General features: G+C 47.1%; 2 protein-coding genes across 4 annotated transcripts; both read left to right on the plus strand.

Annotated features, from left to right (window-relative positions):
- Positions 1 to 48: 48 nt before the first annotated feature.
- On the plus strand, positions 49 to 25,499 carry dot1l (DOT1-like histone H3K79 methyltransferase). Of its 3 annotated transcripts, none has more exons than XM_083671848.1 (28): positions 49 to 399; positions 5,389 to 5,432; positions 5,840 to 5,914; positions 6,343 to 6,406; positions 6,687 to 6,915; positions 7,065 to 7,159; positions 7,304 to 7,366; positions 7,571 to 7,626; positions 7,784 to 7,863; positions 8,570 to 8,638; positions 8,739 to 8,845; positions 9,881 to 9,922; positions 10,315 to 10,407; positions 10,971 to 11,190; positions 11,379 to 11,492; positions 11,620 to 11,711; positions 12,010 to 12,111; positions 12,578 to 12,715; positions 12,961 to 13,086; positions 13,384 to 13,820; positions 14,203 to 14,308; positions 14,595 to 14,741; positions 15,072 to 15,117; positions 15,372 to 15,967; positions 16,844 to 17,049; positions 17,215 to 17,288; positions 17,718 to 18,425; positions 20,229 to 25,499. In XM_083671848.1, the coding sequence occupies exons 1-28, from the start codon at positions 319 to 321 to the stop codon at positions 20,234 to 20,236; spliced, it is 4,218 nt and encodes a 1,405-aa protein (XP_083527974.1). In that variant the 5' UTR covers positions 49 to 318; the 3' UTR covers positions 20,237 to 25,499. The 3 variants fall into 3 exon arrangements, with proteins under 3 accessions (XP_083527974.1, XP_083527975.1, XP_083527976.1); XM_083671849.1 differs by having other exon boundaries at positions 17,721 to 18,425; XM_083671850.1 differs by lacking the exon at positions 14,595 to 14,741.
- Positions 18,449 to 19,844, plus strand: LOC310805954 (uncharacterized protein). Its single transcript, XM_083671851.1, has one exon. It carries the CDS (start codon positions 19,029 to 19,031, stop codon positions 19,836 to 19,838), a length of 810 nt encoding a protein of 269 aa, XP_083527977.1. The 5' UTR covers positions 18,449 to 19,028; the 3' UTR covers positions 19,839 to 19,844.
- Positions 25,500 to 26,955: the final 1,456 nt, after the last annotated feature.

Genomic DNA, 26,955 nt, shown 5'->3' on the forward strand with positions numbered 1-26,955 from the left:
GTAGGGGCCACTTTTTACAATTTTTTTCACGCCGGGGAAGATGGCGGCGGTACTGCCGAGGTGTAGCAGCCGCTCGGCATGAACAGTATTTTTTTTTTATTTTTTACAAATTGATCAAAATCTATCGGAAATATTTGAACACCTGGCTGCATAGAACGCGTACTACTTCTCACTCCATTACGTCCATTGGCATCACAGTTTCTCTATTGTGTTCAAGATTTTTTTTCTGACATAATGTTCACATTGTAGCTCGCTAACCAGCTAGCTAACTGTTAGCTACCTAGCTTTCACCATAGCAAACGCCGGAGAAAGTGTAGAATGGGTGAAAAGCTAGAACTCAAACTGAAGTCACCGGTTGGAGCCGAAGCTGCTGGCTATCCGTGGCCGTTACCAATATACGTGAGTATTTTAACCATTATGGCCAGCTGCTTATTCAATGAGGTATAGGACCAAAGACTGGACCTATTAATCTCTGTCTTATCTTTTGTTAGAGATACCGAGGGCTAGCTAACGTCAGCTAGCTTCTACTAGCCAAAAGACCATGCAGGTCATACAGGCGGTCCAACAAGATCAGCGACAACAGAGTGCAAGCCTAAGGCAGCAAGCTAACGTTAGCTATCATTTCAACCTGGCTACTGACATAAGAACAATAACAATAGCTAAAGCTAACGTTTGTTGTTTGACAGTTTCTGGTCCAGTTGTAGCCGAAGTCGACTACACAGGCTTTTGTACCTGACATTTGTATCTGCCTGCTGCTGTAGCTGCCTACAGCAGGGCTACTCATGTTAAATATATACAAAGCCTCTGTAGTCGACTTCGGCTAGTCCAGTTCGTTCGCTTGATCGTTTGCAGGATGTCACAAGTCATGGCTTGACAAGGATTGCCTAGAGATTGAGGTTGAGTTTGGTTTCTAAATAGTTTTCACAGTCCATCATCGGGTCAGTTATTTTCCGGCTACTTGCTATCTGTACAATGTAATCAGCTGTTATTTTCGAAATGTTTTTGTGAATCTGTTCGTGGGCGTTTTAGGAGTCAACTGTCAGTTGGAAATTTGTTTTGCAAATCATATGCATAACTACAATGGAATTGTCAGTCGGTACATGGTTGGAGAATTGTAACTTGTATGGCAAATGTATCATTGCCTTGTCTTCATCTGTGATTGCATACTACAGTGGATAGTACTAGTAGGGGATTGGGCTTGAACCTGCGCTCACGAGGTATTCCACCCCCCCTGTGTCCAGCTGAGGTTGTAGGGTACTTACTTGCATGGCAAGAGAACACCTCACTTGTGATCTAAGATTTGGAATGGGAACTTTGAAAGATATTGCTTGAGGAATAGGAATTGCTTGAACTACATTTGAATTTCACTCCATGTGAGATGCAAGTTCCACTGAATTAAACCAGAAGGTTGACTGGGCTGAATTGCATTCCATGGATTTTGGATCTTGTTTAACTTGTAAGGTCCCATCCCATATCCCTATGACCAAGCCTTTTTTTGAATCATGCATGTATTCACAGCACACAGTGAAAGGGTGACCTAGATTGAAGGAGAACATTGTTTGATTGTGCTCCAAAGATAAATCATGGGTGTTTTGACCTAGTGTGCATGCTTTGAACATATGCTTTAGCTAAAGTTTAGCAGATGATTGTACCCGATTTACCAAAGGGGAAAGGAAATGGAAGCAGATGAGAAGCCTGTGGTGCCTTCAAGTGTGTTTCAGCTGTATTTCTCAGTGGTGGTAACAGCGGTGAAACAATGTGCTTGGAAAAAGCTATAAGTGAATTTCTCAGAACGTATTAACCTGTGCTCTGTTTTACGCCTCCACCATGTGACTGATGGGGTAACGTTAGTTCCTGAACTTGAGTCAGTAGTACTATTGTTGACGCAATCACCTTCTCCTCAGTTGGCCTCTGGTGACTCTACGCTATTACACTAGTGACTGATAAGAATACTACTGCAGTAATTGCCTCCTCTCAGGGAAAGGCAGATCCGCATTGTAGGCTACTTCCTCATGTATGGTCTTGAGAGATAAGCCCAGGCTTTACTATGCACTGACTGGTAATAGCATGGAGAAGCTCGTCTTGCATTGAATAAAACAGCAGCGCTGATGGTCCTTGTTTTTGATCTGCTGTGTACTTTGGGGCTACACAGTGTGGAGTCGTCCTCCTGTTTTCAATAAGAACCTCCTCCTCTGTCCTCCATATGAACGACTGGGAGGGGCAGAAGAAGATGAGACTAGCATTAACTTAGACAGAGCACTTGGATCAGCTGCAGATTCTGTTTGGCCCTGCGCATCACAATGCCTGTCAATGTTGCATGTGGTCAAATTAATCTCTGCACTTTGATCTATGGAAGAGGAATGTATGGCTTTTGAATTGATTGTTTGTACCTCCATGGCTATGTGAAACGGGCTTTGCCCTGGAGCAGGCGATCTGTATTCAGAATGGGTTTGGTTTGTTTGCGCTTCAGTCATCTGAACAATGCATAGGACTACTACTGTTACAGCTCCCCAACCAGTGATCCATCATAACATGTATTCCAATGCTTTCCACTCCTACATTGTGCAAGCCAAATTGCTCTTCTCACCCACAGCAGGAACACACACTATTTTCTGTGTTGGTGTGCACAGCATAATCATTGTAATGTATGCTGCTCCCACACTGAAGCTGCTACCAGTACCACATGCTAAGACTTAGAGTGCACATTCAGACATCCTGTCTACAGTATCTCTTTGTGTGTGTATGTCTGTCTGTGTGTCTGTCTGTCTGTCTCTCTCTCTGTCTCTCACTAACTCATTCACATACACACACACACACAGTCGCCACCATCTGTGGATTTAAATAATCTTTAACTGCTTCCATATGAAGAACACCTCTTGTGCTGCACAGCCTTTTGTTAAACTACTGTGCCTTTAAACAACACCTTTTTTTGGTCACACTTTATTTTACTGACGTACTGTTCCACTACAGTTTCGGTATCTACCAAGTTATTACATGGCAATTACGTGGTATGTGGTACTTACTTAAAATAGTTAAACACAATTGGTAGCAACCCACCTGGTACCAAATGGTACTGAGTGGTGACACAAGAAGTTGGTTTGTTGGTTATTACTATGTAATTACCATTTTACTGTGTAATGGCTATGTAAATACATACCTAGTGAACTCTGTACTGTAGCATGAAGTGCAACTCCACTTTTAATATCCAGCTGCCTAGATTATGTCTGCGAGTCCTGTGTATTCCATAGCCATGTGAAAAATTGTATACGAACAACAAGCCATTCATTGATTACAAGAAGCATGCAGCCAAGGTCTGAAGCACACTCGTTGGGCAAACATGTGACCTGTGGTGGTGTCATCAGAGGAGATCAAGCAGACAGACATGTAGCTCTACCTCACTAGGCCCTGACCACCCGTCAGTCAGCATGCCGTAGCTCCACCCTCACCTACTGATCTGCATGCAGGTGAAATCAAACACAACATCAGGACGAGAGAGTGATTGAAGAACCAAGAGTCAAACAAGTATGGGAAAAGTGTCATCTTGTATTACCGGCAACCCTTTGAAGAACAAGGGGTTTTTCGAGAATCATTTTTTTTTATGTGGTAGTAATAATATCCCAAATGCACCTGATTACTCGTCATTCGTTCTGTGGCTGTGAGTAATGCGTAGTGGAGCGGCGTGATGCCCCCTACGCCTTAACCGTGCGTCATGGTGATTGAACAGAGAGGGGGAGGGAGGGAGGGAGTGAGTGAGTGGCTGGGTGCGTCAGTTCCGTCACGGTGCCCACAGCAGGGGGGCAGAATGAACGGAGGTGGAGAGGAGAGGAGAGAAGAGAAGAGAAGAGGGGTGACTTCTCTCTCTCACACTCACGATCCCTTTCTCGCCGTGTGTGTCTCTCTCTCCCACACACTCACGATCCCTTTCTCACTGTGTGTGTGTGTGTCTCTCTCTCTCTCCCACACACTCACGATCCCTTTCTCGTTGTGTGTGTGTGTGTGTGTCTCTGTGTCTCTCTCTCTCTCAGCCAGAGTTATTTTTAGAAGCAGCTCTGTTGTTGCTGCGTGCCGTCTGTGTGTGAGCGGCAGGAACACCCCCCCTCCAGCCGCCTCCGCTCACACACACACACACACACACACACACACACACACACACTCACAAGCCTGATGGTACGTGGCCCCACTGATGTCTGTTTAGAACATAGCATTAACCCCTCACTCAATTATAGAATAACTAAGCTGCTTGCTGCTTAGGAGCCTTGCTGCCTGTTCTGGGATAAGTTTGTTCAGAGCTTATAGTATTCTATTCATAGCACCGTTTTCCCTCGATGACAGGGTTTGCTTTTCGTCACAGGTGTAACATGCTTTGTTTATTTCACACCCTCAGTCTTGTGTTAATCACTCGTCAGAGCTGAGCTGCACTGTGCTGACGTGTTTACGTTACACCTCCGCCATGGCTGCTGTGCAGTGTTAGAAAGCACAGTTGTGAAGAGGAAACATCTTAGCCAGTTCAGTTGGGGTTTGCCCTGTAGTGTGTAAAGACTCAGTAACAGTGTTGAGCTGTGTGTGTTAGCCCTGCCCTGCCTTGCCTTGGCGGGAGTTGATGATATTGCGCGGGAAACGGGGGAGCTCTAGGCTGTGAGCTGAGGCTGCTGTGCCAGAGCTGGTCCAGCTGAGAACAGCAAGGTCTGGCTGGCTGGGGCTGCTTCCTCTCTCTCTCCCTCTCTACTCCTCACCCAATCCCTCCCTTTCCCGCACTTTATCCCTTTCCTGCGTTCCCTTCCTCTCCCGCTCTCTCAGTTCCTCTCCGTTCTCTCTCCTTCCCGCTCTTTCCTCTCTCTTTCTCTCCCGCCTTCCTTTCCTCCTCTCTCTCCCTCTCTCTCTGTCTCTCTCTAGTTTCTCTCTCTCTCTCATCCATTCCCTCCTTTTCTCTCTCTCTCCCTCCCAGTGACAGTGCTGGAACGGGAGAGGGAAAGTGGGTCACTGGGTCAACATAGACAACTGTCAGCATGACTAGAATCCTGCAGTCCCTCCCATGTAACAGCAGCAGCACTCAAAGCAGTCAAGGAGGAATGAGTCACACTCGCTGAGTGTGCAGTATGTGGGTTTGCAGTGTTTGGTGGGGATTACTGAGGATCGTACCTGACCTGGCCGTGACCCGATTGCAGGGCAGGTTTGCTGCGAGGGAATTCTAACAGCACCATTAGTGTACATGTCCTCAGTGTGACTTTTGTTATTCAGGAAATCCGTAGTCACGTTCTGTTGAATTGTTCCCCCTGTGTTTGGTTGTACTCCGGCAGTGAATGCTTTTTGCATACTCAAATTATTTATAAACTCATTCTCTCTTTCTCCCTCCCTCCCTCCCTCCCTCTCTCTTTGTGCGTCCTGCAGGATAAACACCATGATGCTGCTCATGAAATCATCGAGACCATCCGGTAAGTGACCCCCCCCCCCCCCCTCCGTGCACAGGCACAAACACACACCCACACACATCCCCACTATAACACTTAAAATAGAAGCAAAGTGCTCTGACTGTAGCTGTGGCTATGTTTAACTCTCTGTCCTGCCCTCAGACTGTGACTGTAGCTGTGGCTATGTTTAACTCTGTCCCTCCCTCAGACTGTGACTGTAGCTGTGGCTATGTTTAACTCACTGTCCCTCCCTCTGACTGTGACTGTAGCTGTGGCTATGTTTAACTCTGTCCCTCCTTCTGACTGTGACTGTAGCTGTGGCTATGTTTAACTCTGTCCCTCCCTCTGACTGTGACTGTAGCTGTGGCTATGTTTAACTCACTGTGACTGTGGCTGTGGCTATGTTTAACTCTGTCCCTCCCTGCTGTTAGGTGGGTTTGTGAGGAGATCCCAGACCTCAAGCTGGCCATGGAGAACTATGTGCTCATCGATTATGACACCAAGAGGTGAGCCCAGGGACGGGGACCGTCGCCCTCCTCTGAGGCGTAGTCCTACCACCAGGGAGAGCACCCTCACACACAGTCAAACACCACTAATGTAACACACAAACATACGTATGGGCAGGATGGACCTCCCTCCACGCTCTCAGGTGTACCGTAAACGAGGCCTCTTCCCCAGAGGCACCAAGGATAGAAATGTCAATGGTGCCCATTTGAGAATGATTTGATTTCACATGGCAGCAACCGACAGAGTGAAACCAACTGATTTGCAGTTAGCATTCCAGTATCCATGGTGCTGCCCAAACATTCACAAACATAAGCATCAACAACATTGTTGACAGTTGGCTACCAACAGTCCTATTACCGGAGAGGCTGGATGTTGATGAAGTCATCCATGTATGGTATTTATTTTAATTCTGGTTGTCTGGTTGCAGTTTCGAGAGCATGCAAAGACTTTGTGACAAATACAACAGAGCCATTGACAGCATCCACCAACTGGTGAGTCTGCGTGTGTCCAATTAAAAGTTTTCTTGCAGACATACTTCTTTTCAATTGGAGAATAGCTCAGACTAGAATAGCAGACTCAGCACACACCAAAGAGTTAGTCCTCCACTCTAGTGTCCTAAAGTGTGTGTGTGTGTGTGTGTGTGCGCGTGCGCGTGTGTGTGTGTGTGTGTGTGTGTGTGTGTGTGTGTGTGTGTGTGTGTGTGTGTGTGTGTGTGTGTGTGTGTGTGTGTGTGTGTGCGTGCGTGTGCGTGTGCGTGTGCGTGTGTTTTAGTGGAAAGGCACCACCCAGCCCATGAAGCTCAACAAGCGTCCGTCTAACGGGTTGCTGAGACACATCCTGCAGCAGGTGTACAACCACTCGGTCACAGACCCGGAGAAGCTCAACAACTATGAGCCCTTCTCCCCCGAGGTGTACGGAGAGACCAGCTTCGACCTGGTGGCCCAGATCATCGACGAGATGGAGATGATGGAAGACGACACCTTCGTGGACCTCGGCAGTGGTCAGTGTTTCTGCCCTCTGGCTCCCTGCTGTGTTTTGACTGACATAAGACATTCCTCAGGGATTGTTTTCATGTTTTGTTTTTTTACGATGATTGCTCTTTCTTTTTTTTTTTTTCATATATAAACTTTTGATTATCTGTTTTGGCAGGGGTGGGACAAGTAGTGCTGCAGGTTGCAGCAGCAACGAATTGTAAACACTACTTTGGTGTAGAGAAAGCAGACATTCCAGCCACTTACGCAGAGGTAACACCCCATAAGGACCTACCTAACACAACACGCATGATGTCTTTGGGCACACCCAAACGGTTGTCAGTCAACAACATAGAAAGAGGCTGATTTTAGAAAGACTGGCGCTCCTAACTGTATTTTATGACTCTTTCCTTTCAGTCTATGGATCAAGAGTTTAAAAAGTGGATGACGTGGTACGGCAAGAAGCACGGGGACTACACGGTATGTTAGGGTCTCCCCCGCGGCCGCTTCCAGCCTGCTTCTTACGAGAGCTACGCATGTCAGTCAAGGAAGAGCAATTTGAAATCGTTTGCCACTGAATCTGTGCAGCTCATGTATGCACTCACTGCAGTGTAAGTGGCTTTGGATAACAGCGTCAGCTAAGTGCCATATGTTGTCTTAAGTATGTTCCTCGTTGTATTACAGCTCGAGAGGGGCGACTTCCTGTCTGAGGAGTGGAAAGACAGGATAGCCAACACAAGGTAGACTACTGCCCCAGTCACCCCCAGACTGCCCCAGTCACCCCCAGACTACACTTTCACTGAGATGGCACAGCTCAAACACATCACTGACACATTAGTTCATCAGATAGACAGCTTGTGTATCAACTCCAAATCCATTCTGTTCTTTGTCTTGCAGTGTTATCTTCGTGAATAACTTTGCCTTTGGTCCGGAGGTGGATCACCAACTGAAGGAGCGCTTTGCTAATATGAAGGAAGGTTGGTAGCAAAATACTGTAGCAAAATACTGTAGCAAAATATTGTAGCAAAATGGTACCTTTTTTGTGACTGTGGACCGCTTGAATGTTGTCAAAGAGCTCCAGCCGGTTGTATGTGAGAGAACGGGGCCGGGATCATTTCAATTGGTTATTAATAATAATATATTATATAATAATACATGTCATTTAGCTGACGCTTTTATCCAAAGCGACTTACATTGCAGAAAGTGCATACATTTTTCGGTGTATATGGTCCCAGTGGGAATCAAACCCACAACCTAAGCGTTGTTAGCGCCGTGCTCTGCCGACTGAGCCACAGAGGACCACATTCCTGATTCAGCTGCTTTCATTGGTGATATCCAGAGAGTGAGAGTAGGCAGCAGTAGCTTATGACAGCTGTGTCAATACACAACACTTGACCTCTTCGACCCCCCCCCCCCCCCCCCCCCCCCCCCCCCCCGGTCTTATGTCGTCTCCTTCACCTGACCCCTGTGTTTTAAAAGGCCAGCATGACACGATGATGAATGCTTCCATTGATTATTTATAGCAGATCCCTCATAGATGAATGAATGAATTGATCTGGTGTATATTATAGTGTGTGTATATTATAGTGTGTGTTTGTTTGTGTGTAGTAGTAATCTCTCTTTTTTTCCAGACAGCCTATTGAGAGGTGCCTTCACTTGATGTTAATCTGTTCTCTCTTTCAGGTGGGAAGATTGTATCCTCGAAACCTTTTGCACCTCTGAATTTTAGAATAAACAGTCGAAACTTGAGTGGTAAGTGTGTTCATGGAAGAAAATAATATTTTCTCCTCTGTCTTTCTTGATGGCATGAACCACAACGACTTGCTTCATTCCCTTTGCTCCTGTTTTTCAGACATTGGCACAATAATGAGAGTGGTGGAACTGTCTCCGTTGAGGGGGTCGGTGTCCTGGACGGGGAAGCCCGTGTCCTACTACCTGCATACCATAGACCGCACCATAGTGAGTCCACGTTCCCTCTCTTAGACTCCAAGGCCTGTTGGCCGCTCTCCGCTGATCTGCCCTGGCGAGCTCCTCTCACAATGTTACCGTCCTACCTGCCCTGCCCAGTTGTGTCCCCTTCTGAAATGAACCGTGGCCTCAAAGCTTTTGCCTGGGTTTTTTTTTTTTTTGTTTGTTTGTTTATATGTGCAGCAGGTATTTCTATTAAATATCATTGTTAAACCAAACATTGTGCACATCAGATATGGTAAGCCCCAAACATTGGCATGATATTTGGTGAAAATGCCGAGAGAATGTTTAGTCGGACATATCCCTGCCCTCTGCAGGAAACGTCTTCCTGTCAGATCCGCTGGTATGCACCTGCTGTGGACTGGCCCAGCGAGGCGCTGCCCAGCAGAGCTGGTTCAGCCACAGGTGATGGCATACAACATTAATTACTACTCAATGTTGTGGCTTCATTTGTTTTCAAGACTTGGAAAACATTGAAAACATTCAAAGCAAGACTTGCTCCAAATCAAATCAAACTTCATTTGTAAAGCACACACTACGATGTGTTTTACAGGACAACATTTGAGGGGAAAAAAACCCGGAAAAAAACAACAACAACATTCAAGCAGTCCCCTTTTCGCCCAATCTGTGAACTGCAAACAGAAAACCACCAAGTTGTCTGCCTGTTAGTTTTGGACATATCGAGCCATCATTAGAGCCTAGAATATACCTCTCCTTGTTTGGGTACATGTTGTGTTGCTATACTGGTCTGTGCCAGTCTGTGGCCGTCTAATTGCATCATGTCTGTGGCTGGATGCGCAGCAGCAGAAACAACAGGCTAAGTGTTTAATGTGTCCATTTGCTTGTGGCCGTGGAAACGGTGAGGTCATTGCATTGTTCCTGTAGCTCCTCTCATGCACGTGCTCGGAAGGCCGATGGAACTGCCAATGGAAGGACCGTGACCTCTCTGCAATCCCTCTGTGTCCCCGTTCAAATGTTACCACCTGACACTCTCTCTCTCTCTCTCTCTCTCTCTCTCTCTTTCAGCTTGAAAACTATTTTTCTAGTCTCAAAAATCCTAAACTCAGGGTAAGCCCGCATTTTCTTATTTGCTTTTTTTGCCTACACTATGTCATTGTTTAACGAGGTGTGTCATTTTAGATAGCTGTTGATAGTATGCTCACTTTCTGCCAGTCTTTACACCTGGTCTCCAAGTCCTGCTGAACATTCCATCATACATTCCATCATAGCCCTGATCAACAAGGCACTGTAAGATGGTCCTATCTGTGGTCCTCTGTGGCTCAGTTGGTAGAGCATGGCGCTTAGGTTGTGGGTTCAATTCCCGCTGGGACCATATATACTGAAATGTATGCACCCACTGCAATTTAAGTCGCTTTGGATAAAAGCGTCAGCTAAATGGCATATGTTGTTGTTATTATTATTATTAATAATAATAATAATAATATTCCTATCTGTTACAGGAGGAGCAAGAGGCAGCTAGACGTCGTCTGCAGAAGGATACTAAAGACAATAAAAGCAACACCACCACGCCCACCAAGGCCAAGGAGCACAAGGTGTTTTTATTTAGTTTATTTAACCTTTATTTATGCAGGGGAAACACACTGAGACCAAGGCCTCTTTTGCAGGTGCACCCTGTCCACAATATTTACACCACAACAACAACACGTAAAAAAAAAAAAAAAAACGCAGCTCAATACAGAAATCAATACAACATATAAAACCGCAATATTAGAAGAAGCAATCACATCTTTCACCAAGTATGATCTTAAGTCCTTGGGTGGAGGGAGGCTAACACATCTGTGTGTAGTCACTCACACTCGACCGTTAGACCGATCTACTGGGGCTGTTTGCATTTTCCGAGGGCTGTTGTACGTAGAGGCTTTTGTTCCAAGCAAGCAGTATCAAAGCACAGATCCCCTTTGTGTCTGTAGGATTGTGTTTGTCTCGCTCACACTGTGTGTGTGTGTGTGTGTGTGTGTGTGTGTCTGTCTGTCGGTGTGTGTGTGTCTGTCTGTCTGTCTGTCTGTCTGTCGGTGTGTGTGTGTGTGTCTGTCTGTCTGTCTGTCTGTGTGTGTGTCTGTCTGTCGGTGTGTGTGTGTGTGTGTGGTCGTTCCAGGATTCCTGTGGGGAAGATGAGAGGCCAGGGCTGTTGGCGGTTGTAAAGGCGTCACCTAAACCCCGGCGTGCCATCCTTGCCAAGGGCCGCAAGCTGAGCAACAAGAAGCGCGGGCGTCCCAAGAAGGCGGCCGAGACCGCAGCAGAGCGCAAGACCAAGAAGAGCCAGAGCGCCCTGGAGCTGCTGCACGCAAAGACCCTCTCTGCAGCGCCCCCTCAGGGTGAGCTACCTGCCGTTACACACTTACTCACAAACACATTCTCTTTCTCTTTTCTATCTTTCACTCGCATGTACACACACACACACACACACACACACACACACACACACAGCTCCACATGCAACTCGACAGCCCTAAACACTTTGTTTGGTTACATGTTTGCTCTATTTCCCCGGTTGTTTCTACAGATGCGTACAGGTCACCTCAGAGTCCCTTCTACCAGCTACCTCCCAAAGTTCAGCACTATGCGTCTGGTCAGCTGATTCTGGGCCCGACCCCGCCGGGCCTACAACAGCTCCTGGGTGAGTCTGATACTGATACCCCTCCCCCCCCCCCCCTCCTTTATCACACAACCCATCACTCAGAGCTGCTACTGCTGAAAGGACAGACGTGATAACAGCTCTCTTGTCTCTTCACCTACTCCCACAGACAACATTAAGGTTCAGTACCTCCAGTTCATGGCCCACATGAAGACACCTCAGTACCGCACCAACCTGCAGCAAGTTCTGGAGCAGGAGAAGGTAAAGAGATGGTCCTATCTAAAGACAATGAACTTCTCTCCAGTTCCAAACAGAAAGGCAGAGGATGACTGTGTGTTAGCCCTCTCTCCTCGTCCTGAAGGCCCATAGAGACTTCATCCATGAGCTATGTCATTCACAATCCCTCAACTCTCTTTAGGATGACAGTTTAATCAATGGTAATTATGCACCCAGTGTTGCCTCTGATCGAAACTCAACCTCTAAATCTCCCTTCCTCCTTGTCTCCCCCCCTCACCCACCCCCCCTCCACCCACCCACCCACCCACCACCACCACCGTAGCTGAAACACAGAGAGTTGTCTGGGCAGGCGAAGCAGCTGCACACAGTTTGTCAGAACCACAAGGAGAAGATCAAAGGACTCTTCCACACCAAACTGGATGAGGTACGCTCTTGACTCTACCTGGTGCCTACAGCTCGACCACTCAACAGGCACAGTGATGGAGAGGTGCACGCATAAGGAGAAGCAGCGAGCTGTGCATGTGTCATGCAAGGGGTGGTAACTGTTAGGCAAATATTGTCATGTTTAGAAATGGATGTTGAAATGCTCCTTACGAGGTTGTGAGACAACTTGCGTCAATCGTCAAAGCCTTCTGTAGCAATTCCTGATCAGGTTTCAGCATGTCGCTAACCCCTATCCACCACCACACAGCGCTCAACTGTATTGTGTTCAGTAAATAGGAAGTAGAAAAAAATAATAGAAAAAAAAACTGGAAACTGAACTAGCCAAACAAGAACTCATTTCCCTTTTTTTCCCCGTTTCAAAACGTTTTCTGTCTTGTGCTAACTGAACATGGTGTACAGAAGTGCTTGAGCCCAGTGTTTTCTGACTCCTACCCCTCTGCCCTCAGCTGGGAGTGAAAGCCCTGACCATGGAGGACCTGCTGCAGGCCCAGAAGGAGATCTCGGCCCACAACCGCCAGCTGAAGGAGCAGACCAAGCAGCTGGAGAGAGACATGGCAGAGCTCCGGGATCACAGCCTCCTACTGGTGAGACCTCCCTCCGTCTCAGACTCCACTCCTGGAGCTATTGCTCTGCTCTCTGTTCTCACATGGGCTTTGACCTGCTGGCTCTGAACTCTGTCAGACAAACAGCCCAGGGGCAAATGAGTAACAGGAGATATTGTTTGCTTGATGGTATGTTTATTTACCACTTATTGACTCTGTTCCTCTCTCTCTCCCTCCCTCTCCCCCTCCCCCCTCTCTCTCCCCCTCTCTCTGTGTGTGTACCCCAGTTGAAGACACGGTGTGAGGAGCTGAGGCTGGACTGGGGTTCTCTGTGTCTGGAGAGCCTGTTGAAGGAGAAGCAGGCTCTGCGCAGACAGATCTCAGAGAAGCAGCGACACTGCTTAGAGCTGCAGGTACGCCTCTCCCACCTGCAGACTCTTGTCTCTCACCTCTCTCCTCCTCGCCCTCCTTGCTGCTTCTACCCATCCCCTCCTCCCTGTCTCCTCTCCTCCCTGTCTCCTCTCCCTCAATCTCATGATTTGATACTGCATTTACAGTGCGTCATTTTAGGGAAAGTTTAGTTTCATGTCGCTGTGCTGACGTTTATGTTTCCCTGTGAAAGTAACTCAGTCAGAATGAATCAACCCCCTCAAACGGCTGCTTTCCGTTCCTTACCTTGTCTAACGGCTCCCCCTGGTGTTCATTTTCAGATCAGCATTGTGGAGCTGGAGAAGAGCCAGAGGCAACAGGAGCTGCTGCAGCTCAAGTCCTACAGCCCCTGTGACGGCTCCCCCTACAGGAAGGGCCTGCCAGGCCTGGACCATCGCCCTCACCTGGACCCCGACACCCCCAAGCTGGGCCTGGCTGCGGCGGGGCTGAACGGCCTCAGCCCTGAGCTCTCCATGAACGGCACCGCCTCGCCCTGCTTCGACAGGGGGGGCACCAAGGGCGAGCTCCTGTCCCGCTACCTGCCCATCTCACCCGACCACGAGATCGTGCCCCCCACCCCCGACGCCCGCCACAGGCAGCTGGGCCACGCCCTCCCTGACTACACCCGCTTCTCCCCGGCCAAGATCGCCCTCCGCAGGCACCTGAACCAGGACTCCAGCGCAGCACACTTCAGAGGCCTGGGCCTCGCCGGTCACAGGTCAGTCACATCCACAGGCTGGTCTTTGGTTGTAGAGAGGCTTCATATGTTATTGTATAGATACTGTGTTTGTTTGACCGTAGAAGTAAAAGAGTTTATTTATATAACACATTTCATACACGGACGCAATTCAAAGTGCTTTACATAAAATAGATAAAAAGGAAAGATAATAAAAAAGACCTTGAACAACCCCATGGTCTTTCTCCTAAACCCCTACCATTTGAATGTGTACAGATCAAAGGAAATGATCTGGGATGAGCTGATGAGCTCTAATGGCACTTCTGACAGGTCTGCGAACACAGAAGAGGGCAGTAGTAAAGGGGCTGTGCTCTCACTTGTGAGTTGTCTGTATTCCTCCTGACTGTGCTTGTTGCTTTGGCAGGGGAGACCTGGGCGCCGTCACCTCTCCTCTGGGGGCCAAACAGAGCTGCCTGTCACCCCACTCGTCTGACACGCTGCAGGGCGCCACACCCAAGGGTGCTGAGAGGGTGAGCGTCTGTCTGTCTGTCTGTCTGTCTGTCTAACCACACACTGTCTGACTCACTGTCTGCTGCTATACCCACAGTTTACTGTCTGACCCACAGTCCAACCTCTGACACACACACACACACACTGTTTTTCCTCTACCTCGCTGTTCCTCCCTAAATCATTGTGTGTGTGACTTTTCGCGTACGTGTGTGTGTGTGTGTGACTTTGCGTATGTGTGCGTGTGTATGTGAGACTTCGCCTGTGGGTCTGTTTGTGACTTTGCCTGTGTGTGTGTGTCATGTCCAGGGGGGTAAGGAGAAGAGCCCAGCGGGCGGGGGTGACACCATCACCAGCCTCCCTATCAGTATCCCCCTCAGCACGGTCCACCCCAGCAAACTCCCTGTCAGCATCCCCCTGGCCAGCGTGGTGCTGCCCAGCCGAGTTGAGAGACTGGTGGGTACCTCTCTGCCCCTTCACGCCCTGCCTCTCCTACATGCCCTGCCTCTCCTACATGCCTGCCTCTCCTACATGCCTGCCTCTCCCCCTTCCTACACACTGGCCTACCCTGCCACATAAAGCCTTTTATCAGTGTTAGATTGAACACGTGTAAATATTGATCGATGATGTGGATTTCCAAAGTAGCCAATACATGGCAGCGTGGACTGACAAACCACTTCTAAACAGAGAAGTGATGTGTGTACACACAGTCACAAAGTCATGTGACGGATGTACCTTGTTTGGCTTGGTGCTAACTCAGTGACGTTCTCTGTTTCCTCTTTGTAGAGGAGTACACCGAGTCCTGTTCCTGTTCCAGCCGGTCAGACCAATGGTAAGCAGCCCCTCACACCTACGGTCACATTCATTCATTCACCATGGACATGGACCATGGACATATGCCACCTCAGTCACTGAAGCCTGCTTGTCAAGACATTGCCAGACTGAACCAAATCAAATGTGTAGTTTATTTTAATACGATTAGATTAAATGGACATTGACATTCTGAGTGAAGAGTAATGAGATGGGCTGAACCACAGTGTAGTGTATATGGCGTACAGAGACTCATTTCTACCACTCGTTCCTCAGGGTACTCCTCAGGCCTGGTGAACGGTGGTTCTCACTCTGGGCTGTCTGAGGACCAGGATGGTGCTGCCCCTTCTCCTCCCCCACACAATGCCTCTCTAATGGGACCAACAGGCCGCGGCCCCGCCCACAGCCCCCCGCCCCACACCGGGGGCGTCCTCCAGTACGCAGACGCCCCGCCCAGAAACTCCTCTGGGGACGGGACGGAGCGCCAGGGCGAGTCGGACACCGAGCCCCAGGACAGCGAGTCCCGACGCCGCATGTTCTTCTCTTCCTCCTCCTCTTCCTCATCTTCCTCCTCCTCAGGCGGGGCCGCGTCCCGGCTCCATCTCGGCGGCGGTGCCGGTGGCGGCTCGGCCAAGCAGGGCCAGCACCACCACAGTAACCACGGTAACAGCCATGGGAACCACCACCACTCTCCCGGCTCGCAACACACACACTCACACAGCCACGGGTCTCAGGAGGGGCGCAAGCGCGGCAGGAGGAAACGCAGCTCCACGGGGGCTCTCCCGGCTAGCGGATCCCCCAAGAGGAGGTCCTTTCCTGGGCTCAGCTCCACCAGTCAGCCCTCAGGATCCCCACTCAACATCAACACCATGGTGAGTCACGCCCAGGTCCTTTTCCTTCATAACCATTCTGGTACAGTACAACAGAATAGTGAAACACAACCAAAACTTTCATGTGATTGAGCAGTTCAGAGAATTATTTATCTCAGAGGGTGGTAGTGGACAGTAGCGCGCCAAAAATGCCATACAGGAAATACAATGAAAAAGGGATGGTTGGCGCGCTCAGTGGCGTAGCACTTCGCAGCACGTTCGATTCCGGCCATCGACATATCCTGCATGTCATCCCTCCTCTCTCTCACCCATCCTCCCTGTCAATCTCTACTGTCTCTATCCAAATAAAAGCAGAAATGCCCTAAAAAACTCCACTAACAACAAAAAAAATAAAAAGGGATGGTTGATCCCTTTCTGGTTTGCATGTAAAACTATAATTTAATCATGGCCCACAGAGTCAAAAAGTACCCACATTGGGTGACAGGGAAGTAGCGCTCTAAATAACATGAATTGAAAAACACACAAAGTGATTATTCAGCTCAATAGAAGCGGAAAACACTCAGGGAATGAGAGTGATGCGTTTCGACCGGGGTGTGGTCTTCTATTGAGCTGGGTAATCGTTTTTGTGTTTTTCAATTGATGTTATCTAGAGCGCTACATCCCTGTAACCCAATGTGGGTACTTCAGCCTCTGTGGGCCATGATTAAATGATACTGTTTTACTTGAAAACCAGAGAGTGCTCCTCTTAATCTCAGAGGTCCTTTCCAGTGGCCAGTGGAAGTACATGAAGGCAGTATGTAGTCATGAAAAGAGTACAAGGAATACAAATGCCTCATAAAAATGAATGATAGATCTGTCACTACATGCATCATCATCCAACCCTGAACCCTGAACCCTGTTGTCTGCTCGGCCTGCCAGGTGAACAACATCAACCAGCCTCTGGAGATCGCTGCCATCTCCTCGCCGGAGCAGTCTGGCCGCAGCCCCTGTGGGCCTGACCTGGACCAGCCTCCCGTGCTCAAGAGAGAGCGCCCCCTGGAGGCCAACGGCTCCGGGCGATACTCCTCGGCCCCCAGCTCCGACGATGAGGACTCGGGCTACCCCGCAGACAGCTCCAGCTCAAGGTGACTTGCACGTTTTAGTGATGGACATCTTCATGCGTTGTTGTTTGAATGTGCCACTGATGCATTCTCATCTCTTTTTTTTCCTCCCTCCCCCTTGTGCGGTATGTATCCGTGACTGAATAGTACCGTTTTAAAGTTTGGGGATTGACTTTGTCTTGATTTCAGAATTGAAAGGAAGATTGCCACTATATCCTTGGAGAGCAGAGATGGATCAGGGAGAGCTGGAGACAGTGAGAGAGGTGAGGAGGACCAAGTGGATATCAGCTTACGTCTGTTTCAGGCTGTGCTTTGTCCTGTTAAACAGTTTTATATGTATTTATATTATATTATATGTTAAACAGTGTATATACAGTACCAGTCAAAAGTTTGGACACACCTTCTCATTCAATGGTTTTTCTTTATTTTTATTATTTTCTACATTGTAGATTAATATTGAAGACATCAAAACTATGAAGGAACACATATGGAATTATGTAGTCAACAAAAAAGTGTTAAACAAACCAGAATATGTTTTATATTTTAGATTCTTCAAAGTAGCCACCTTTTGCTTTGATGACGTATATATATTTATATTATGTCTATGTTAAACAGTATATATGTATTTATATTATGTCTGTTAAACAGTATATATGTATTTATATTGTCTCTGCTTGTCTCTGTGGAACTAGTAGGGAGGAAATCAGGAGGCAGCAGTGGAAACAGCACAGGCAGCGAGGTCTCCTCTTCATCATCCTCATCCTCATCATCCACCAGCAAGTGGAAGTCCACCTTCTCCCCGATCTCTGACCCCAAACAGTCTGACCTGAGACAGGGGGGCTCCCCCTTTGGCATGGGGGGGTCACGGGGGCCAGGTACGGGCACGGACTCAGACTCTGATCACAAACAACAACAACAACAACAACAACAGCAGCAGCAGCAGCAGCAGAGGCGAGGGGGCGAGGGGTCTGTGAGTGACCAAACAGGGTCCCAATACATCCCCTCTAACCCCTTCCTCAGCCAGGAGCCGGGGGGCCGTGGGAGTGCCCAGGGGGGCGGCTTGGAGCGCCAGGCCCTGCAGAAACAGAAGACTCGTGAGTGGGAGCTGAAGGCGAGCAGCAGCCTGGGCAGCCAGAACCTCTTCATCTCAGCGGCCTCCGGCGGGGGGGGCATCCTGAGCAGGAAAGTGGGCAGCCCCGTGGCCGCGTCGTCAGCCTCGGGGCCGTCTGTGGGACAGTACCTGGGGGCTCAGTTCCCCCTCGGGGGGGCCTCGGTGCTCCAGTCCCTGTTCGGGGCCCAGACGGCCAGCTCCACGGTGAGCGGCTCCCCGCGCCTGGTCAACGGACACTCTTCCCTGGGGAGCTTCTCCAGCGCTGGGCTGGCAGGGGGTGCAGCTGGAGGTGAGGCCCACTGACACACACGCTAACACCCGTCTCCTCCCATTCAGCAGCACCTCAGGCTTGGGGTGTGTTTGTGACTAGCATTAGAGCCCTGGGTCTCAGAGGGCTGTTGTGTTAGAGAGATAGAGAGGGAGGTCATGGGACATGCAGGCGCACTAATGGACACAGGTAAGTGGGAGGAACCCTATGCTGCCTGACTGACTGACTGACTGACTGCTCATTGCTTGCTTTGCCATTGACTGGCTGCACAGAAGCTAAGTTGGAAACACCCTTGGAAAATGTCTCATATTTCATTGAAGGAGCGGAACCTAAGGTTGATAAATGTGTTGATCATGTGATCATGTCATCGTGGGTATGGGAAATACCCTTTGTTAGCATGATCATTTTCTTTGGGTGTTTGTTTCAGTGTCGCTGGTCTTGTGTGTGATGGAGACATTTCACTACGATTAGCAACTTTCCTCACTAGTGTTTTTTTTATACCGTCAAATCTCAAGAGGAATGGGGCTTTTGACATGATATGTGATCCTCTGTACCTCTCATAATCGTAAGTGAAATGGCTCTGTTTGCTTTTTGTGTGCCTGTCTGTATGACTTGCTTGCTGCTATGCACAACCTGGCTCAGTCCTGCATTCTCTCTCTCTCTCTCTCTCTCCCCCTCTCTCTCCCCCCCCTCGCTCTCCTTCTCTCTCCCTCTCTCTCTCTCTCTCTCCCCCACTCTCTCTCTCTCCCTCCTTCCATCTCTGCTGTGTTATCCACAGGTATATTTCACCACGTGGTGCCCTCAGTGTCGTCCCATCAGTTTGGGGCTGCTCTGCCGGCCTCTGGAGGCCTCAGTTCTCTGCTCAGTCTCTCCTCCTCCTCCTCCTCCTCCTCCCAACAGCCACAGCCACCGCACCAGCACAATGCCCCCCAGTCAGCCTCCTCCTTCATGGCTTCAGCGCCCCCCTCGCTCCCCCTCTCCCAGGCCCAGCACAGCCGCACCCAGACAGTACTGCACACCCCCTCACCCTCCACGCTCTCCATCCCCCCTCCCCTACTCAACGTCACCTCCTCCTCCCCGACCATCTCCTCTTCAGAGCCCCCTCCCTCCTCTCGTTCCGACTCCTTCCTCTCATCCCGACTACCTGCCTCCTCCCTCCAGCAGCAGAGAGCAGCGTCCTCCCTCCCTCTCTCTGTCTCCTCCTCCTCCTCCTCCTCCTCTGCTTCTGTGTCTGCTGCTGCTGCTTCTGCCTGCCTGTCCTCCTCCTCTTTGTCCTCATCGTCCTCCTCTCGCCCCTTCACAATGCAATACCCCCCTCATCTGCCCCCTCCCCCCCCGACCAGTAGCTCAGGAGGTGGGATGAGCATGTGGAGGACTCTGGGGATGCAGACTACCTACACGTCCCCTCAGTTCCCTGGCTCCCGGCCGAGATAGGGCAGGGCAGGGGATGAGGGGCGGGTGGGGGAGAGGGAGGAGAGGGCGAGGCATAGGTCAATCAGGGGGATAAGGGGGGAGAGAGACTGGTAGGGATGAGACACAGGCTACCTGGTTTCCCTGTGCTCCCCAAGCTGCTGTTCAGTTTCTACAAGGTATGTAAACAACTCACTCATCCTTGGGCTGTGAAAAGATGTTTAACCTGTTTCTGTTTCGATGGTGATCCTTTTGAACTGTTTGTCGAAACCTCTGACTATTTGCCCCTCCCATTTCCTCTACTGTTTCCTTTCTTCTTCCATGTAGGTTCATGGTCATAGTTTTGAACTTGATGCCATGATGTTGTCCTGTCATGCTAAACACTGCCCCCCCCGCCCCTCCTCCCTCTGACAGGTAACTGAAGATTTCTACCTCAACCCAACGTAACCTATGCAAATGGACAGGTGTGGACCAAGGGGCTGTACTCACTCAATGGTGCTCAAATGCCTGCAAAACCACAGCTGCGACCGGCATCTGTACTGGGACTCAACACACACACACACACACACACACACACACACACACACATAACGACACCACTGCGGCTACATGCGGACACACTGACGGTACGGCATCCTGAGCAGAGTTGAGAGGTCATGTTTGTGTCGTGGGTGGAGGCTGAGTGCAAACACACACACGGGAGGGAAGTAGAAGGGACAGGTATATTCCATAGCTGTATGGAAGTCCTAATACAGTATGCATCCAATCCTGAATGAATTGGTATGTCGGTGCCCGTACTGTAGAATAACTTTAACGTTGTTTGTCACTGTCAGCGTGTCACATGGTGCTGATATCATTAGTATTATTATTATTATTATTATTATTGTTAAGGATTTTATTTAAGGCTTGAAAATAAATAATAAATGAAATTATTTTAAATGTTTTTAAGTCTCGATTCTAACATTGAACAACAGAAATAAAGCACAGTACACCTTTTTTAAGCTCAGTCTTACGGTCACATCTCGGAGTTGGAAAGATGTGTATGGAGCGACTCCTGTGGTGCTATCCTCCAGATGGATGTCTGACACCTGGGTGGCCAACCCTACCCTTTGGTTCCAGCCCTGCACTAACCCACCTGATTTGGCTTCTCAAGATTTTGACGAGCAGCTGATTAGCAGAATGACGTGTGTTAGAGCTGGGCTGGAATAGAAGCCTGCAGAGTTGGTCACCCCTGACATACACACTCTTCTCTGTTGTGGTCTGACCAGGTGCTGTGGAAACTCCAAATCCCACTACACACACACACACGTGCTGCGTCCCAATTCTCCACCCTTCTCCTGAAGTATGCACTTGTGCACTCCCCCACATGGATTTAAAAGCTTAGGATACAGCTATCCATCTGTAGTGCATACTTTAGGGAAAGGGTGGTGAATTGTGGCGCGGCAATAGTTGAGTCTAGCAGCTCTGCTCAGGACTGGGAGCCGTGGAGCTGTGCCTCTCTGCATCTCTCTGCCCTGTGACCTTTGACCGTCAGCGCTCGTTCAGTGAATGAAATACCTGTACTTTTTTTTTATCACAATGTATTTCAATAAGAAGCGAGAGGGTAGGTGCTATAATCCACCTCACACTGGATAATGATCATATACAGTAGACGTGTACCCTGTGACAATGACTACCGTGGTGCTGGGAAGGCTGTATAGCCAGGAGTTAGCTCTGTAAAATAGTACGTAATAACATTTGACAAAATCTTGGTTGTTGTGACACGCAAGGTATGGAAATGAAATGGTTGGCTTTAGGAGGGGTGCTGTCTGTAATGTCTAAGGCTTGTGTGGACTTGTGGCTGCAGGCTTGGGGGGAGGTGGTGAACAGCAAACAGATATTGGTTAAAAAAATAATAACAATAAAAAAAATATATAAAAAAAAAAAATGGAGGATGTATGTGGGAACAGGATTCATCAGTTTAGTCATTGCAACCACCATGTCAGTTAGTTTATAATCACTACTTGTAGACACACTGAGTGCTATAGGACCGCAATGTCATTTCTTTGCATTCTTTAATATGTAGGAATCTCAACTACTCATAACCTTTTAAAGATTCTCTGTTTTTGTATTCCTGCAGAAACACGGTTGTGACGATATAAACACAGGTGCAATTTGTCTGACTCAAAAGTTCTGCACGGCGCGTCCACCCTCTGGTGTCGGTCTCACTAGCCCGTGTTCCGCTGTCGGATCAGCCTATTCTATTGGACTCTGTCATATCATTCCGGATAGTTGAACCCCACATGTTTTCAACTGCCCAGGGCTTGTTTGCTACAACATCACATGTCCTCCTACACTAACTCTACTAATGTAGGTCAGGTCCGGGCCACGCCACCCGTCCGCTTCCAGCGCCGTTGTTTATCTGTAATTGATGACGCGTGTGGTTCTCCCACACCCGACCTTGACCGCCCTCCGCTAGAGGAAGTATAGAGGGGAGTTTTGGGGGCGCAATGTTTTATCCACCAATCAAGCAGCAAGCATTTCCCAAACCTAAAACTTACAGTGGTACATACAGAAGGTACTAGCACGCACTGGCTTACCTTGAGTTGGCTCGATAGTACAGAACGGGCTACTGTTATTAAGGGTCAAATACATGCCATTTGTGTACGAGTCACCCTGTCCACTAACGCTGTAATGGTGCTTTCTGTAGCCTAGTCAGTCCAACCAGCACAACCAGCACACACTGATACAAACAAACATCCTCACACACTGGGAATGCACGAGTGGCGACAACAAACTACTGGGCAACTGAATTTTCACACCTTTTATGATTTTGTTTTTTATTTTTATTTTTTTTGTAAACAATGTTGTACTGTGAATGGGATTCATTCTCGGACTGTATAATTGTGTATAATTTAGATTATTATATTTATGCTGTCTGTTCCTCCATTTGTAATGTTATGTTGGTTTTCCTTTTTTGTTTTGTTTTTCTGAAACGTGTAACAGTGTAGAATTGCAATAGTGTGTGTACTTGACTCACAGTCTGAAAACAATGGTGCTACAATCTGTATAACTCTGGACTGTGCCTAATCTTATTTATACAATATTAAGAACATCAATAACTATCAATACTTGGTGCTTCTTGTAAACAGGGACATTTTAATGCCATTTTGTGGCATTTCTTTCTCGTATTTAAAAAAACAAAAAATGTAATTATCTAATTGTTTGAAGCCTAGTGTACAACTGTAGACTGCACGTTTCGGTTAAGCTGCAGCGGCTGGCTCAGAGTTAAAAATGCAGGTGAAAGCTCTCATTAGATGTGTTTCTACGCAGTGTTTTAGCATACTGTGAAAACACCCTTCGTTCTCATACAGTTAAACGTGCTACCTTGTTCAGGACTATTTGTAAATGCATGTGACACACTGTGTTTTGTACATACTAATTTTTTTGTGTGTGTTCATTTTCATCTTAAAAGAAACGGTGTGTATGTGAATAAGAAAGGCCTAGATTGAGTTTCGGTCTCATGTTTTTTTTGTTTTTGTGACATCCTGACCCGCAAACCCAGCCTGTCAGACAGGTCTGGCAATGAGCCCAGGGAGGAGGCAGCAGTTGAGTGAGATCGCCCAGGGCCTTAATAGAGTGTGAAACACCATGACTGTTCAGTGTCACTAGGGTCGTATTGGTCAAACGACACTGTCTCCTCATTCACACACACACAGAAAGAGAGAAAATCAAAGCTTGTACTATATGTGCTTAACACACAGCCGACAGAGAGAGATGTTTGCAGTGAAAGCAGTTAGACTAAACGTATTCTGGATTGGATCAGATTGACTTTGTTTTGTTTGTTTGTTTTTGTTTTACAAACCACATGTAGTCTGTGAACATTCAACACCACGCCTTCTCAGCCATTGTGGGGGAAAAAAAGATAAGAAATGGTGCTGTTTCAAAGTATCGGACTGAAACTTAAAAAAAAAAAAAAAAGGTTCTTGGTGCATCCAATACCAAATTCCAACTTCACACTTCCTGTCTGTCCTTGGATATGTCTTAAATGCCTCCATCCCGTAGTAAAACCATACTACATCTGTTGTGAGTAAGTTAAATATAACTGGTAGTAGTATTACTAGTACTGTATGCGTTATGTTGCAACACCCAGGCTTCCTCTTATCTGATTGTCATCGGGCAATTGTCACTAACAGACATGCACTAAGACATGGAGTAGGATTTGGTCTCTGTCCATAGCTCTGTGTGTTTGTTTCATTTGCAAGTTTGTGTGTCCTCAAGGGAGAAATAAGACTCATCCAAGCTTTATAGTCACAATGCTGTCCGATCCGGTAGACAAGTCAGTGCTTTGTAACCAGGAATGTGTATCGACCCTTCTGTTTTAAGTGAAGTGAGGACAATGATTTGCTCATGTAGGACATGCCCAGAAAAAGCTAGTCCTTTGTTACCAGCACTGAGAGGTCTTTTGTAACTATTGTTATTATTGATGTTGTTTTTCTTTTTCTTTTCTTGGTGTTTGATATAATTGCAGTTGGTATCTATGATGCTTTTATTATGACTTAAGATACAGATCAAGTTTTAATACTATTTAGACCGTACGGTGCTCTCCTGCACTTTAAACAAGGAAAATGCAGCTATTTGATTAATACACTTCCTCTCCTGTTGTGCTAGAGGAGGGGGAAGGGTTAATAAACTTCAACAGAAGCTTGCTTGTTGGCTTTTTTTATGTCCCATCATGAAAAGAACATATATATATATACTTCCCAGTGGCAGGAGTGTGTGTGGGAGGTAAAATGGTATTGGCTAGAGATTACTGTTACCATTGTCATCGTTTTGAACCGGCTATTGCATTCATACCCTATTTTAATCAGTCGTGGAGTTAGATATTTGTTCTCTCTGACAAATGAGGATGATGAGGATTATAGAGGATTATATAGTTCAAGTTGGTAGTGCAGTATGCTACATTGGGGGTTTTCTTTCCAAGCACTGCATACACTTTCATTACATTACATGTAAGACTGTTCCACATACCAAGACTCTGAATCCTGCCAAAGTTCTTACTCAGGAAGTTAACAGATCTCTTGAAATGACTAATCACTTTTTAACTACTGTTGTCACAGTCTTACTCCTGACTAATCAACTGTGACATGATTTTTATCTCCATCTCAGGACCAGCCCCCCCCCCCCCCCAGTATACAGTATTTGGACATAATAGGTGCTTTGGGTTGACAAACTGCCTTAAGATATGTTTATTTCTCTTTAACACATATCTTGCTGTCACATACATCTTGCCTCATCAGCAATATTTTACATATAAGCTTTATTTATGTTTGACTAATCTGAAGATGTTAAAAAGCCACAACGTTATCTTCCTTCTCTCTCACAAATGCCTCAATGTCTCAATCTGTCTCTCAGAAAAATAAATTGGATGTCCTTTTATTGCAAACCCTTCGTCAGGAGAAAGCCGTGTTGTTGAAGGATGTATCTCTGTACGTTGATTAGTAAAGCCAGGGCAGGTTTGCGGTGCAATAAGAGCAAACCTACTTTCCAAAACACCCAGAGTCTCCATGGAAACTCTTGCTATTTGGTGTTGGTGCTTTTATCTTAAGATGTTATAATGACAAATTGAATTGAAATTGTTTTTATTGTTTGTTTGTTTTCTGCTTTTTATGATAATTATTAATAAAAATGGTTTCTTATGAAGTGTTTAATTTGAATCTGTACTTATTGATGGTGTTATGAAATTGGTAAATTGGTGCTATTTACAAACATTCAAGATGAAATGGAAGCATTCTCTTCTTCACTTTAGAAGTTGCACTCCAAGTAGGGGTGGAAGTAGATCAACATATTCCTATTACAATTAGAGTAGTACACTCTATCCAAACGTAGGCTTATCATGGCTGACCAAAAATGGACTGTGATGTTTTGAGAATATGTTTTTTGAGGACACATTTTAGTCTATAAATTAAAGAGTATTACACGCCAATATGTTTTGCATCGTTACGTGCACATCTTCAGGCCATTCGAATTCTTGTAATTTTTTTGAGGATGGATTTGTGAATCCTTTCAGGAATTAGTAAATGAACCTTGGCTTTATCTCTTGGCTGCCCGACAATAAGCCGAACAGACTCCATGCTGAGAGACCTTGGTCGTCTACAAAACAAGATTGCAGCTGGGAAATGTCTCCATGAAAACGGGTCTGTGAGCCACTCCTTAAGCATGGATGTCTCATAACCAGCATCCTATAGTCTATCCAACAGATCTGCATCTGTCCGCCATGCACACTCCTGTGTGCCGCTCCGGTTTCCTTTGGCCACAGTTCTGCGTGCGTTTGAAACCCACTTATTCTGAGACCATGAATCAAATTCCAGTCACCTACCTTTAAAATCTTTAGCTTTCGATGCAGGTAAATTACTATTTCAATGAAGAAATGTTTACACTGAAATAACAATGACAAGATGTAGATGGTCCTCTGTGGCTCAGCTGGTAGAGCATGGTGCTAACAACGCTTAGGTTGTGGGTTTGATTCCTGCAGGGACCATATATACTGAAATGTATGCACTCACTACTTTGGATAAAAGCATCAGCTAAATGGCATTTCTTATACTATATATTTTATTAGTATATTATGTTAGGATTATTATATTATTATTATATTTTATAATATTATATATATTATATTACTATTATATTAGTATAATATAATATTATTATTATTATTATTATTGTATATTATATATTATATTATTATGACTATATAATTTATTTATTAGATAGAAGTGGGTGTAATAAATGGCAGGAGACAGAAATGGAAATATCGTGTTGATGAACTGCTGGGTGGCTGTTGAAGTCAATGAACGGCCTTCATGGGAACGCGATTACACAAATTATTTGTTGGCTTCGTCGTGAATCTTCCCTTCATTTTTTAAGGTGCCGGTGTCCCCAGTCTTTCCTCCCACGTAGCATAGCAACAGGGAGAGCAGGTGTGTGCCTGATCAGCTCACAAACACAACACTTCATTGTTTTCCTTTCTGCACTTCTCCTGCACTTCTTCCCTCGCCTTATCTCAGCCCACCGTAGTACTCACAGCATACGCTGTTCTCCTGCTCAGACAGGACCCCCGTCTCCCAAGGACACCTAGTTGTGTTGTGAGTTTCGCAGC

The sequence above is a fragment of the Argentina silus genome (assembly GCF_951799395.1).
Source record: "Argentina silus genome assembly, chromosome: 6".
Classification (NCBI taxonomy): Eukaryota; Metazoa; Chordata; class Actinopteri; order Argentiniformes; family Argentinidae; genus Argentina; species Argentina silus.